This window comes from Antechinus flavipes, chromosome 4, assembly GCF_016432865.1.
Source record: "Antechinus flavipes isolate AdamAnt ecotype Samford, QLD, Australia chromosome 4, AdamAnt_v2, whole genome shotgun sequence".
Lineage (NCBI taxonomy): Eukaryota > Metazoa > Chordata > Mammalia > Dasyuromorphia > Dasyuridae > Antechinus > Antechinus flavipes.
In genome coordinates this window covers 340,853,867-340,870,179 of record NC_067401.1, presented here as the reverse complement: position 1 = coordinate 340,870,179, position 16,313 = coordinate 340,853,867, and the positions used below count along the sequence as shown (strand labels likewise).

The following is a 16,313-nucleotide window of genomic DNA, read 5'->3' as shown; positions in this document are numbered from 1 at the left end:
AATAGTAAATACTTTAAAATTATCTTATTTGATCTTCATAGCAACTCTGGGAGGAGCTATTATTAATCATATTTTACAGATGAGGAAATTGTGGTAGAGCTTAAGTGATTTGCCTAAAACCAGAGAGCTAGTAGGTGTCTGAGACCAGATTTGAATTCAGGTCTTCCTGATTCCGAATCAAGCAGGTTATTTAATGTTAACTGGGAAATATTTACAATCTGCTACTTGATTGTAAAAATTTTGTAGCATAATAGTGACTTCTGTGGAGGAAAACTCTGGCTTTAAAAGTACAACTCATGAATATATGGGGAAATTTTTATTTCTTCCTCACCTCCCCCAATATGTCTAAAAAATTAATCACTTTAGGAAAACATACTTTAAAGTATTTTAGTTTTAAGGAGATAAAATTAGATTAGATTTTTAAAAACTGTTTTTGCCCTAACTTCCTTACTATAGTGGAATCTATATAGTAGCTTCTAATAATAACTCAAATTTATATAATTCTTTAAAATTATAATGATGTTGCCACCCCATTAAATTAATTATTGCAAAGCATTTAGGTCACTTCAAAAACCCTTCAATTTCCTAATCCAAAAATGTCATCAAATTTTGTCTGCTTAAAACTAGAATGTTTTAAAGATATGTTTTTCTACAGCATCCCATTATGACATAGAGGATATAGGGGGTTTGCAAAGTGGTTAATAACAACATAATAACTAATTTAATGCTTCAAAGTTAGAATTACATGACATATTAGATAACTTTAGCATAAGAACAAGGGCTTGTCTAATAACTAGCACTGAATTTAATAGCTGTTAATGCTTTGGTTGTGAATCTCAAAGTCTGAATTAGCTTTATTAGAATTAAATTGTAACCCCAGTACCATTTAAACCTGTAAACTGGGACTATAGTATAATGAAAAAGAATGAACTGTATGTGGCATGACAGCTCATAGCCCTATGTCTTTTCTCTCCTGGATAACCTCCACTGGCACTGGCACTCAACAGCTGCAGCATTTCAGTTTGGTCATATTCAGGTCAGACGTTTCTCATACTCATGGACTCATCTGTATTGAAATCTTCTTTGTAAAAACAGGTGGAAGTCCTTAGGATAATAACTGCAGAATTAGGCTTGAAGGAAGTTGTTTTCCAACCTTCTCAAATGAAAATGAAACAGGAACATCACAAAGGAAAATCCTTCTTTTTTTTTTTTTTTTTTTAATAATGTGCTGATAAACCAGGATGCCAAGTAAATCAGCTCATCTTGGCATAAAATATTTCTTAAATGCACATTACATACTGTATTGTGTTGGACAAATAAATTATTATTTATAATGTGAACTGACAAGCAGAAAGGTAGAAAGGACAATTTTGCTGAAGACTTTTGACTGAGAAGTGCAGCATTCAATCTTCAATGCATGCTATCACTTCTACCTTATACAAGTCTCTTAATCTTTAATAGCCCAAATAATTCTCTAAGGCCCTAATTTGCAGAATTGTAGTAAATTTGCATTGATAGAGGAGATTTCCTGTTTAGAAGTTCCCTATGCCAAGTAAATGAAAGACCTAACCTTTCTCCTATCGAATAAGTAAATCACATTTATATCCTTAATTTACATAGTATGAGAATATAACTATGTTGCCTTTAAGGGAATTGCTATAGGGCTTTGACTTTTGTAAATTTGACAATATGCATACAAATTAAGATTCATCTATAAGTCTTTGAGAAAAAGACCAAAGTGAAATACAGATAAAAACAATAGGTGATAACAGAATACCTATTAATTATGAAAAACATTTAGCATTGTCCAAAACTATGAATAAAAGGTGGTGGGGGGGAAGATTGTTAATAAATTTAGTTGAGTTGTTTTATTGTTGTTCTTAAGATCATAATAGAATAGTTTACCTATTTTTCTAATAATTCTTGGTATTTAACTTAGTGTATAATGTAGCCATAATATAAAATCATATCTCAAAGGCCATAAACTTCTACCTGTGACTATTATCATTTTTATTTTATTTTTAGCCCACAAGATTTTCTTTTAAATATTTTCAGATTGTTTCTTATTGTTGTGCATCTTGAATATTTAAGCTATGAAATTCAGTAGAAGCTGAAAGTCTTCTGTGAATTTTAGGAGAAAGTTTCCCGGTTGGACAGGATCGTAGCTGAACACAATCAGTTCTCCCTCAGTATTAAGGAGTTACAAGACTGGATGGCTGATGCAGTTCATATGCTGGAATCCTACTGTCAGCCAACTTCTGACAAAAGTGTCCTGGACAGCAGAATGTTAAAACTGGAGGTAAGCATTCTTCTTCAGACACTTTCAGAGTATGAAGAATGTATTTCTCTAGAAAGATTTATCTATCTCCATTTTTCTGGGATAGCTTACGTTTGGTCTTATTTGATATCAAAGGTTAAAATACATTAAAATGAAATTAAAATTACAAATCTGTTGTTTAATGCCATATAGTAAGTGACCATGGGAAATTATTTAATCTTCTGGGACTTTGGTCTTCTTAGTTGTAAAAGGAGTATATTCTAGTGGAAAGAGCTGTGGTTTTTGAATTGGAAGACCTGAGTTCAAATCATTCTTATGCTTTACAATTATTATCTCTTTTAACCCCTAAAACTTACTCCTTCTGTGAATTTGGGCAAGTCATTTGACCTCTCTGAGTCTCAATTTCCTTGAGCATAAAATTAGGGTGCTGAGCTGGTCCATGATCCTAGAAGTACATTAGTGGGGTCCATGATCCTGTGACTACATTATCTCTTAAATTATTTCCAGGTCTAATAATGTTATCCTATAAGATACTGAGGGCTAAAGTAAAAGATTGTAGAGATCCCAGTGTCTGTGGCCTAGCATAAGAATTTACAAACATTCACATATTATTTAACCCAAAATTTTTTATCATCCATTGCAAACATTTGTAATGATAGCCAGAATCTGGACTGTGATTCTATAATATTTAAATAGGTTCTTTTTGGCTACTTTGCTATATTTTCTTCTTGAGCTGGGAATTTTGGAATTAGGTTATACTATTCCTGGGTCTAATGAGTGGATTCCTTTGATTTTTACTTTACACTCAGTAACTAAGATATTGGACCAATTTTCCTTTATAATTTCTTGAAATGTGATGATTAGGCTCTTTTTCTGATTATGGCTTTCAGGAAGTCCTATAATTCTTAAATTATGTCTCTTTGAACTATTTTTTATGTCAGTTGTTTTTCTGATGAGATATTTCACATTTTCTTTTCTTTTTTGACTTTATTTCTTGCTGTTTTCATGACCATTAGCTTCTTTTTGGCCAATTCTAGTAGTATAGAATTTGAAACAGATCCTTTTCTCTCATGAAGCTATAAGTGCTAGTGATCTTCCTAGTCCTGGAACATCTCGATCTCTGGATACTGTTTCTCCTGTTACACCCATGTCTAAACCCTACTGCTAGTATTGTTGAGTGTGGTCCAGCTCCAGTGTCACAGACTTTTCTTCTGACCTCCTAAGTTGTCTTGGACTGAAAAAAATGTCTCACTCTGACCATTTGTTCACTGTGCTATTCCAGAATTCGATTTACTACATTATTTTAAAATAATTTTGAGGGGAAATTTTGACTGAGTTGCTGTCTCTACTCTACCATCTTGTTTCCCATGATTTATTTTTCTAAATTAAATTAAATCCTGTCCATTTAATTATTCTTGAAGTAGAAATGATTGATTTTAAAACAAATTGAACTGAATGTACCAAAGCTTTTCTGATTTTTTTTTTTTAAATCAGTTATGTGCGTTAGTTTATGTGTATTATTAATTAGAGTTTATTTGGAGGGTTTTTTTTTGAGGGGGGGGTCAGGGATATAGAGAACCTGGAATTATCAAGTGACCTTTTTATAAGCTATATAATAAGTTGCTGAGAACTAGGTGGTACAATGATGTAAAAGCAATAGAGTTATGGGTCTGGAATAAGGAAGACCAGAGTTCAAAGTGGGCTTTAGTCACTTAAGAACTGGGTAATTATAAGCAAGTCACTTATATGTCTGGCCCAGTTTCCTGGTTGTCAGGATCAAATGAAATATAATTTTAAAATACTTAGTTCAGTACCTAGCACATAGTTGGTACTCAATAAAAATAGTTTTTGTCTCCCCCAACCCAGAGTATTGTTCCTTTGTTTTTAGGCACTGCTTTCTGTGAAGCAGGAAAAAGAGATTCAAATGAAAATGATAATGACCAGAGGAGAATCTGTTCTACAAAATACCTCTCCAGAAGGTGTTCCTGCTATTCAGCAACAATTACAAACTGTCAAAGACATGTGGGCTTCTCTTTTATCTACTGCTATCCGTTGTAAAAGGTAAGAGGAACTAGGATTTTTAAAAATCAGAATTATATTCTAAAATCATTAGGATTAAAATCTTATGACATATTTTATCTATCTATCCTCCCTCCTTCCCTCTTTACCTTCTATTTCGTTCCCCTTGCTTCTTTCCTGCCTCTCTTTTCCCTTTCTTTCCTTCCTTCCATCCTTCCTTCAGTTCTTCCTTTATTATTTCCTCCCCTGATATTTCTGTTTCTCATATTCTAATACTGTTTTAGAGTTATTAGCATTTTTATGTGAATTTTTATTTTTAAATTTTATTTTAGTCAATTGGAAGGAGCTCTGTCCAAATGGACAAGTTATCAAGATGATGTTCGACAATTTTCCAATTGGATGGACAATGTAGAAGCTAGTATAAATGAATGTGAGAGGCAATGGGCAGAACTTCGAGATAAAACAACTGCCCTTGGGAAAGCAAAGGTTTGTGCCTAATTTAGTTAAAACTTAAAAACATTTTGTAATATAATGATAATTCCTATTAGAAATATTAAAATGATTGTGTAGTTGATAATTTGGGATGTGGTTAGAGTTTTGAAAACTTGATTTTAGGATATTGTGTTTTTATGAATAAGAACTAGTTTTTTCACACTTCAAGTATAAAAACCACCAAGTAAAAACTTAGAAATTAAAAATATTTCTTTAATCATTTTTAGTTTAATGATTCTTCACAAAATAAAAGCACATGTTGTTTTCTTTTTATACTCCTGTAGAGGCAAAATTTCTCTTTCACTTAACTAAAGAAGTTATTTTATATTTATCTTTTAAATATTTTATTTTACTTTTTCTTTATTTTCTTTACTTTCTGTATTATTTCTTTATGATTTTTTGAAAAAAATTATCCTCTTTTGGATTTTTATGGCATTATCCTTCCTCATAATAATCATCATTTTTAATATAAAATTATTTTCACAATATTAATTTTTCTACTATAATATTCAGATTTAATAATCTCAGGGTATTAATTTTCTCTAATGATGAAACTACTGTTGGAAAAAAATGACACCAATTTTTTTCAGGATGATAATGATCTTTTAGATTTTATTTACAGTTCTGTATTCCAATGAAAAATCTGATATATTTAACAGTGGAAATATAATGAAGACTATTCTGCTAAAAGATTTTGTTTTTTAAAGGCACCATTTGGTTTCTTTTTGCATATATCTATATATACATACCTGTATATATGTATGCATACATATAAAACACATATCTCTGTGTATGTATGAATATATCTTATGAAACAAATCATTTGTCCATCATATTCAGTGGTTTGTGAGAATGAGCACCTACAGACCCCAAATTGCCAACTCTTTAAAATTTTCTGTGTGAGTTTTTACCCTTAGAAATAAGCAAATGCTGTAAAACAAGAATTGGCTCATTGTTTTTGATTGTTAGACTTTTAAAAGGTGATGGAGAAAATACAAATTAAACTTTAACATTTTCTATATTCCCCCCACAGAGATCCAGTTGTTACATGTTTACCAGAACAGCATAGCTCACATCCTTTATACTATATTCATTCTTTCTCACATGAAATATACATAAGTGCTATAAAAGCCCAGAATTGTTTAGTGAAGGAATTTGTCAACACAATATAATAAGAGTATAATAAAGCAATCAGTATTGTTAACCATACAGATTTCAAATCCTATACTTTACCTACATTTCTTGCTGTTTTTCCAAATACTGAATCATTTTCCTATGGTTTTATAGAGAGTATCCATCAAGAAAATACTAGATGAACTCTAGTTCATTTTGACATTTTGACATTTCTTTTTGACAGAACTTTAAGAAATATTTGTTGACCTACTCATTTAAATGTGCTTTTCAAATAGACACTTGAATTGAAATTTTAGTATATCAGTATATGTGAATACTCCCTAAATATTTGTGGTTTTTTGGTTTGTCTGTTTTGCGTGTGTTTTCCAGTTATTGAATGAAGAAATATTGAGTCATAGTAGCTTGCTAGAGACAATTGAGGTAAAGGGTGCTGGAATGACTGAACACTATGTGACACAATTAGAACTTCAGGATCTCCAAGAACGGTACAAAGCAATCAAAGACAGGACCAAGGTACTGTCCATTGTAATCCACAAGAATCCTGTAGAAGGAAGCATTAATTAGAACTTTTTGTCTTTACAAATAAATGTTTCTTTGTTTTTACTAGTGCTTAAACTTTTAGAAGCAGATTTAATGTGCACAGTAATGAATACATTAAATATTTTTATTACAAATACATAAACTAAATATTTTGTCAGTTATATTAAGGTAAAATGCCTAAATTATAAGATTATAGATTTGAAGCTTATATGGGCCTTGGAGGTCACCTAATTCAATAAAATATCTTTTTTTGGTGAGGAAACTGAGGCTCAGAATATATTCAAAGACACACATTAGTAAATGATGGCCCTAATAATCAAATTCAGTTCCTCTGACTCTAGGGCTAATACTCTTAACCAAACTATAATGTGATAATATTTTAATACAGTAAAATAAAAATGCACATGAACAACCAATTAGATGAATTCATGAAATGAAGGGAGGTCTTGATGTCATAATGCTTCATCAAGGTTGTAATAATTGTGGAATTATTTATTCTAGTGCTTCCCCCAAAAGTTAACTCTGTTTAATACCTCATCATGGTCATTTATTGACAATGTCACCAGAAGAAAAGCCCTGTCAGTTCTTACCCAATTAGGGAGTGGATTTGAATTAGATCTTAATAATAAACAGGTCAAGTGTCTGGTGGGATCAGATCAAATTCAGAAAGTCTCATTACCAAGTTGACTGAAGAACAATGAATTTTTGAAAGACCAATTTTAAAGTTCATCAACAAGTTGAGAACTGTGTTAGTGTAGTGAGTAACCATTCTGAAGGATTAAAAGATCCTTGAAATTTTGCAGTGAGTTTTAAATTAAGCTTTCTATAGTAAATGATAAAAGTCTTAAACATTTGTCATTCTCAAAGCATGACTCTCAAGCAACAGCAAAAAGATTTCACTAATGAAAATGCTGTTTTTGGCTAGGGTAAATTAGTTAAATGAGCCTCTGCATTTTGATTGAGGGTAGTGACAAATTTCCATAGATCTTTAGGAAAATAAATTGATTGCTGAGTCTGAAATTTCAGATTAAGCTTGGATAAAATAAATCAACTTAAAAAATTGCCATGGCTGCTAATAATAGTGGACCATTTTTTCATAAACGATTTTTTTCCTAATGAGCTTCAAGGCTCAGATTTACCTGAATTATCTGATTTCATAATGATTCTTTAAATGAAAACTCTATTGACATTTCAGACCAAAGGGATGTTTCTTAATGCATGAAAAAACTGAATCTTGAAAGGATTCAAAGAAACAAGAATTGATTTAGTTCTTTCTGGCTCATGTTGATTAGTAATTTTACCACGACCACCATCACTATCAGTATCATCAGTATCATTTATTTATATATCACTTAAATATTTGCAAAATATTTTATATTCTTTATCTCATTTGATCCTCACAACAATCCTGGGAAATAGATGTGATTATTATCCTCATTTTATGGCTAAGGAAAACAGAGAGATTAAATGACTTGACCACAGTCATATAACTGTTAGTGTGAATCCAGATTATGAACTCAAATCTTCATGATTCCAAGTTTAACACTCTATACTGTGTACCACCTAGCTGCCTTTGACCAATGAAAGAGGAAGAACAAAACGTAATTCCAATAAAGGAAAGCTATATCTTGAATAATTAGAAATTGGCGTTTCAATAATTGTTGTCAAAAATGAATTTTTGTATATCCCATACAAACTAATGTTCAAGATTTCTTGTTCTTTTGATTCCTTTCAAGACTTAATTTTTTCATGCATTAAGAAACATTCCTTTTGTCTGAAATATCAATAGAATTTTCATTTAAAGAATCATTATGAAATAAGATAATTCAGGTAAATCTGAGCCTTGGAGACAGTTTTGCTCGTTAGGAAAAAAAATAGTTTATGAAAAAATGTTCTTCCAAATTGGCTCCAAAATTGGATTTGGCCCAATATAAATCAGTCTTGTCTATGATTAAATCTGGACTTGTCCCATCATCCTTATCACCTTGCCAAAAGATTTTCTGTTTAAGGTAACTAGGCACTGAAGGAAGCATTCATTTGCTTTGTGGATTTACTGATATAGTTGTGTGATATGACAGAGAAAAAATCTTTATTCTTTAACTTACCATGTGTTGTGCCCTTACTGGAAACAATACACACATATTTAGTGTCCAAAAAGTTTTTGTGAAGTTTTAAGGTTAAAGTAGATAAATAACCTGAAAGTCTCGGTGTAGTATGTTCTAAAATTTCTAGCATTTCTTGTATATAGTATTTACAAAATATATAAAATGTAACTCTGGGGGAAAAGGCATTAGGAGAGGCTAACAGAACCAGGAAATGTTGTAGATAGATTAAAACTTGAAATAAGTCCTAAGTAAAGCCAGAAATTCTAGGAGGTAGAGGTAACAAAGGAGTATGTCTCAGAACTAGGCAACTAGGAGTGAGAAGACAAAGAGATTAAGGACAGAGTTGGGCAGAAATCATCAGCTGCACATATACTTAAAATGAATGGTCAGATAATAGGACACTACATTTTTTGCTAGGGAATTAATGCTGCATTTTAAAACACGTAACATAAAGCTGGGGTTTTTTTTTATTATTACTAATAGGAAGCAGGAGCTAAGTGTGAGAGGCTTGTTCGTCTTCACCAAGAATACCAAAGAGATCTGAAGGCTTTTGAAGTTTGGTTGCAAAGAGAACAAGAAAAATTAGATCATTTTTCGCTTCTTGAAGGTGATGCTAAGACTCATGAGACAACACTACATGATTTGCAGGTAAAGTCAATTTAATTTTAAAACTAGTTTTGTAATTATTGGGTATAGTGGTTATATGATATATCTATTTAATCCTAAATATAAGTAATGCAATACAAATCTTTATTTCACAAATTAAAAAAAAATTCTATTTACATGGAACTACAAAATTTATAAATATATATAAACATCTAAGTGTATGTTTATATTTTTATATAAATCTTATAAAATCCCTGGGAGGTAGTTGCAATGAATATTACTAACCAAAATTTATGTATAATGAAACAGAGACACAGAGATTTTTTTCCCCCCCTGAGGCAATTAGGGTTAAGTGACTTGCCCAGGATCACACAGTTAGGAAGTATGAAGTGTCTGAGACCAGATTTAAACTTAGGAACTCCTGACTTCATGGCTGGTACTCTATTCACTGCACCACCAAGCTGCCCCAAAACACAGAGATTAATCACAGAGTATTCATGGTCACAAAGATAGCGTGTCAGAGTCAAGATATAAACTCTGGTTCCCCTGATTGCAAGATCTCATACTCTGTCCATCAATGTTGCCTAAGGAAGCATCTTAAATTACTAGAAAGAAAATAGGGTTAAAATTTACCCTTAGACTAATTATTAATATGTTGTGTAACTTAAACATGTGATCTACCTTCTGTATATCTCAGTTTCTTCATCTGTCAAATGAGGGTCCTTCATAATTTTTATTTAACTCAACTTGTGATTTCTTCTGCAAAGAAATTGCCTGGTAAGGAATCTACCTACCAATTGACACCTTTGAAACCTACATTTTTTAATAGGTGCCTAGAAGTGTTTTTGAGTTAAGTAACCTGTCCAAAGTATATGTCAGAGGCAGGATTTGAATTCAGATTATCATACTTCATACTACATTATGCTATCATACAACAGCATGAAAAATTCCATGTAAATTAATATGATGGTGTTATTATTCTTGTTAAGTAAAAGATAATACAAGGTAGAATTTTCAGTGTCTTATTAAATGCTCTAATGACCTATGATCTAAATATTTGGGGATATTAATGCAACTATGTTATGTAAAATTATAAATTTATTTTAATATTACTGACTTTTCCTTCTCTTAATAATAATCCATATTATTCTTACTGCCAGGCATTTTTGGCAAAGAAAAGTGGAGTGTTCCAGGCTTCTGTTAGAAATTCATCCAATAATTAACTTGTGGCTTCCAGATTTTTCTTGTTTTTAAGCCAAATTACTTGAAAATATCCAGTAGTCACTCAAGTATCAAATTGGAATATATTCTGAATGTAGCTCATAACCATAGGACTTAGGTTTAAATTCAATTAATTTTTAATTATCTAACAGTTAATGACAATAGTCATTTATGCTATATATATATGGAGAGAGAGAAATACACATCTATATGTACCTACATATATATTATATATTTAATGTGTGGTCAACATACTTGTGCTTAGCATGCTTTCTTTTGATCAAGTCTACTGAAAAGTTTTCTAAAAATAAAATAGTGATTACAAAGGGACAATCTAAATTTTACTTTGTATGAATTTGAATTCTGAACCTCATTCTAAGTCTAACCAACTAGTTCTGTGTTTGTGTGTGTGTAGTCTGTTTTAGAGGTCTTTATTATGTACTTTACTTTCCATTCAGTATCTTATTACCAAATATTTCTAGGGAATATTATGCAATGATATGGAACTGTACCCAAATTTCATTATCCTCATTTGATTATGAATACTGTAATGTTTTGTGGTAAACACACTTTTATCAAAAGAAGCCTGGCCACAGCATCTCATAAAGATTATCTCCCAACTAAAAGGAGGTTGCAATTGTTGATGATAGAGTATGTATGCCTTTGCAATTACAAGCTCTTAGAAGTATTTAAGGTATTTTTTTCTTTCTCAAATATTTCTTAAATTTCTATTTCACCCAAGAGACCATCCTAGATTCTAGGGATATAAAGTTTTTTTAAAAATGTTTCTTCCTCAGGTAGTTTGTGTTATATTGGGATGGTATGTTTTATAAACAATTCAATATTTAATTAAATGTGATGAACATTTATTAAATGCTTACTATGTCTTAAGCATTGTGTTAAGTACTGGAGATATAATAAGAAAAACAGTTTTGCTCTAAAAAAAAATTTGCAATCTAATGAGTGAAAACAATGCAAAAATGGAAACTGCAAATGGAGGTGAGAGAGTGAACACCATAGAGTTCATACAGGGGAGTATCTTGTTCCATAGAATTCAAATGAAGCAAAATTACTGATGGAAAATGGAGAGAGAGCTTGGGAAGTGCAAATTCTACCTTTATAAAAGAAAGTTTTAGAAGTTGTTCCCTTCACCAGCTCTCCAGTCAGAGAGGAGAGGAGGCTGAAGGACTTGAGAGTGTTGAGTATTCAAGACTGAGACAATATTATGTTGTGATATGGGAGCCACCTGCCAGTGGCTGCTGAAGGTCTAACTCAGACTTATAGAATGGATCTCTTCATGTGAAAGGATGATGATGATACAAGGAGACCGAGAGGCAGTTGCATTGTCTGACCTCTCTCTTCTTCCCTCTCGCCTCCAATTTATTCCATTCCCAATCCACAAGGAACATCTGTGTCAAAGGCTGCTTTGCAACTCCTTCAAGTATTATGATTCACAGCTGTGGAGACTCTCAAAGAATTGACCTGCCCCTTCACCTAGGCATAGTCCTTAACAATTCCCCACTTTTTGTTTTGAGACTGTGATTATTTTTTCTCCACAGCATGGTTAGTAAGTTTATGCATTAGCTGTTATTTAAGTCCACATGCTAAGATATCTGAGTTTGCATTCTAGGGAGTGCAAATAGTACTATAGCAGGTTGAAGCTTGTGAGATGTTATAGAGGCAAACTTTCAAATGGAGAAAAGGATTACAGTTAGAATACACATTTTTCATAAGTCTCTCATCAGTCTCCTGGCTTGGCCCTTTGATGTGTTGGCCCATTTAATTACACCAACTAAAAAAGTCTTATCAGGTCTCTTCTCCCTTTCCTTCCCCATGGGTTACCGAAGGAACTCTGGGAGGATTCTACTCACAAACAGCTCTCAAGCACTGCTGCTTCTTTGTTTCTTATGTTTCTTTTGCCCCATATTTGGGTGCCATATGTTATAATACGGGAATCACCTATCAGTGGCTGCTGGAGGTCTAACTCAGACCTGTAGATTAGATCTTTTCATGTGAGAGAATGATGATGATACAATGAGTCTAAGAGGCAGTTGCATTGTCTGACCTCTCTCCTCTTCCCTCTTGCCTCCAATTTATTTCATTCCCAATCCACAAGGAACATCTGCATTAACGGCTGCTTTGCAACTCTTTCAAGTGTTATGATTCACAGCTGTGGAGGCTCTCAGAGAATTGACCTGCTCCTTCACCTAGGCATGGTCTTTAACAGTATTAGGATGAAACAGATGCACAGTGAAAATAGAAATGAATAAGTAAGGAATGCTAAAATGTTCACAGCTTGGTGTTTCCAGGTTATCGAGTTATTTCAAATAGAATAAGAACAATGATCACTGTGTTTAAAACAACACAAAGTCTCTGGGTATTTCTGTTAGTTCAAACTTCAAAAGAGAACCCATTGAGATGAATATTCTCTTTACTAATATAAATGGAAGCTAAGCCATGCCTCCCTTGCCTCTGTGACTTTTGTCCATGGCCTTCCAATCTTGCTGATTATTTATTAGGTACTTACTATGTGCCAGGTACTGTGATAAATTCCCAGATTGTAAGCACAGTGCAAAGAATGACATAATTCCTACTCAAAATAAGTTTATATTCTAATAAGAGAAATGAATGTGTGTATGTATGTGTGTGTGTGTGTGTGTGTGTATATATATATATATATATATATATATATATACAAAGATACAAAAGTATATAATGTAATTAAGTGCAAGGTAGTTTGGGAAGGAGGACACTCAGAATGAAAATCATAGTGAAATCCTGTAGGCTATTTTTACTCAGTTGTATAATAATTAACATGCCAACTTGCAAAAGTTGCAATACTTCTGCAATCCTCTTATTACATATTGTATGGATGGGAAAAAAACATATTAATCAATAGTCATTGATGTTATTTTACTCATCTTTTATTAGAAGACAAGGTAAAAAATATTTTTTCACACCTTCAGTATGTTTTTCTCTTAAAAGATACCATGAAAATTCCTAAACACTTTGTATGTATGTTAATACAGCTGCCTTCATCATATTTCTTTTCTTCAGCACCTATTTCCTATTTCCTTTTGAAGCACTCCACTCCCCTTGTTAGTGAAAACATTTTGTTATAAAAATTTTTTTGGATTGTTTCTCGCTATTGTCTATTGTCCTTTTTCATCTTGGAACTTGAAATGATTTTGCTTATCCACATACTTTTTGAGTACATGTCCAAAAGGATCAGGTACTACATCATCTCTGATAAGGGGCCATTCAGCTTTTGCATGAAGATCTTAAAGGAAAGTGAGGTACAGCACTTCCTGAATATGCCCATTGTATTTTGGAGTAGTTTTAATTACTGAAAAGTTGTTTTGTTTTGTTTTTTACACCAAATTTACATTTGTTTCTTTGCATACTAATTGTCCTCTTGCCCCAAATAAAACAATTCTAATCTTATATGATAACTCTTCAAATATTTGCTCATAGCTTTAATATTCCTTTCCTTTAGTCTTCTTTTCTCCAAGTAAAACATCATCTCTTCCGGAGCCAAATTTTAAACTGTGTCCCCTACTCCCTATTTCTACTTGATGTTTTATGAGGCTTATATAGTATCTCACCATCTTTCTCCATAGGATTTTACTAATGAGTTTATATTGTAAACTGTCATTGTCCTGGCCTGTTACACTTCTCTTTACAGAAGGGAGATCAAGTATTGGTTAACTAAGATGGTTTTTAGTTTCTTTTGATCTCCATATCATGGCAATTGATTTTTACTATTAATATCATTGGTTAAACTTTTGTACAAAATTTTTACATTTAGTGTCCAATGTCCTCTTTCCCAATTCCTGCTTTATTAAATTAATAATTCACTTAAATATAATGTAATTTTAATTATACAATATTTTTCTCATTTTTAAATTTTTTGTAGTAATTTTAATCTTTGAGGCAACAAATTGGTCATACATCTATACACAGTTAAGTGATCCAGGAATGAGTTTAGTGATGGATCATTTAGTGTGGTGGCTCAGTGGATAACGTTCCAGGCCTGAAGTCAAGAAGGTTCATCTTTGTATGTTCAAATCTGGCCTTCACTACTTATCAGCTATGTGATCCTGGGCAAATCGCTTAACCCTATTTGCCCCAGTTTTTTTTTTTTTTTAACTGTGACATGAACTGAAGAAGGAAATGCAAACCATTCTAATATCCTTGCCAAGAAAACCCCAAATGGCTTTTTTGAAGAACCAGACATTCTGAAAACAATTGAATAACAACAATAATAAGTCATTTCCTAGCTATTACAATAGCTTTAATTTCATTATTTTGTGATATTATTTTGTGTTCACTATATCGGTACTTTCTGAATTTTTTCTCTAAAGATGTACTCATGATATTTCTGTGTGAGTCTTCTGTGTAATCAGATGATGTATGTAAAGTGCTTTGCAAGCTTTAAAGTCAATCATTATCAGCAAGCTTATAGGGATCATAGATCTGGGACTAGGTGGAATCTCAGAAATCATCTAGTCTAACACTTTCATTTTTACAAATGAGGAAACTGAGACTCAAGAAGATTAAAAGACTTGCCTAAAATGGCCTAGGGTAAGAAAGAGATGAGATTTAAATCTTTTGAAGCAATATTCAAGCTTAGGGCTTTTGGTTCCAGTTTACACTTATTAGTCTTTTTCACAATGAAGGGATATAGTTAGGCAAAATAATTTAATTCCTATGCCTCTGTCTAATCTGTGTGTTTCATAACCCTCCAGCCAACTCTCCTTGACTGCTATATTCTTTGAATTGTCAACAGTCAATTAATTTTCTTTTGGGAACCAAAAGATCGCTCTATCTATCTATCTATCTATCTATATTATATATATATGTGTGCCAGATATTATAGTAAAAAAAAAATTGCTCATGTTGTTTGTCCTTTATTCTCAAAAAGGACCAATGACATCAGGAGGGTTATGTCTTGACTTGTAAGTGAATTGAATTTAAGTGAGGCAAAGCCTTGAAAAGTCAGCACTCTTACTGTTCAGCAGTTTCAACTGAGTTCAATGGCAAGACATAGTTTAGGACATCTGAAGATGACTTCAAATGTAGTGGGAGATCTTCTTAAGCTAAGGTCTTTCCCATGCTGTCAGTTTGTCTGAGGCAACACCCATTCAGTGATTTAAAGCTACGTAAGAAATGAGGCAAAAGATGACCTAATTTGTCTACTTAAAAAAAAATAAAATAAAGTAAATTGGAAGGGGAAGATCGTCTGGGTTTCTCTCCAGAATAGAAATAATTGTCATTTATACTTTCAGCCATCAAAACCCAAACAATGACCAAATTAGGCTTGCACCGAGACCTATTGTTATTCAGTCAGTGAAATTCAGAGTAATTGGGTTTAAGGCATGATTGCAGAGTTCCATGTGAATCCCAACAGGCTTTATGAAAGCTTGGTTTTCTAGTGCTATATTTCAGGAAATCATAAATAAAACTATATGGTTCAAAACAGTTACTTGTACAGGTTTTTTTTTAATAAAATAAATAAGTAGGAAGGAAAGGGGAAAATCGAGCCCAGAAACCCCAAGATAACTTGTGAGGTCAGTGATCAAAATTTCTATTTTATTGGGCAGAGCACACACACATTCATGTAGACAGAGGAATAAGAGGGACAGAAGGAAGGAAGAAAGGAAGGAAGGAAGGAAGGAAGGAAGAAAGGAAGGAAGGAAGGAAGGAAGGAAAGAAGGAAGGAGGGAGGGAGGGAGGGAGGGAGGGAGGGGGGGAGGGAGGGAGGAAGGAAAGAAGGAAGGAAGGAAAGAAGGAAGGAAGGAAGGAAGGGAAGGGAAGGACTCTTAATAAATACTTTATGATCCTTACCCAGAATAAGAGATTTAATGAGAGCTGTTCTTTATTTATATGTTGTGTTTAGACATGTTTCCTGGAATTCC

General features: G+C 32.6%; 1 protein-coding gene across 1 annotated transcript in view; it reads left to right on the top strand.

Annotated features, from left to right (window-relative positions):
• The window catches only part of SYNE1 (spectrin repeat containing nuclear envelope protein 1), a 593,997-nt gene that overhangs the window by 333,658 nt on the left and 244,026 nt on the right, over nucleotides 1-16,313 (top strand). Inside the window, exons 61-65 of the mRNA XM_051997964.1 lie at nucleotides 2,135-2,299; nucleotides 4,167-4,339; nucleotides 4,630-4,783; nucleotides 6,293-6,436; nucleotides 9,052-9,216. Coding sequence (XP_051853924.1) covers nucleotides 2,135-2,299; nucleotides 4,167-4,339; nucleotides 4,630-4,783; nucleotides 6,293-6,436; nucleotides 9,052-9,216 — 801 coding nt within the window. The remainder of the gene's footprint in view (nucleotides 1-2,134; nucleotides 2,300-4,166; nucleotides 4,340-4,629; nucleotides 4,784-6,292; nucleotides 6,437-9,051; nucleotides 9,217-16,313) is intronic.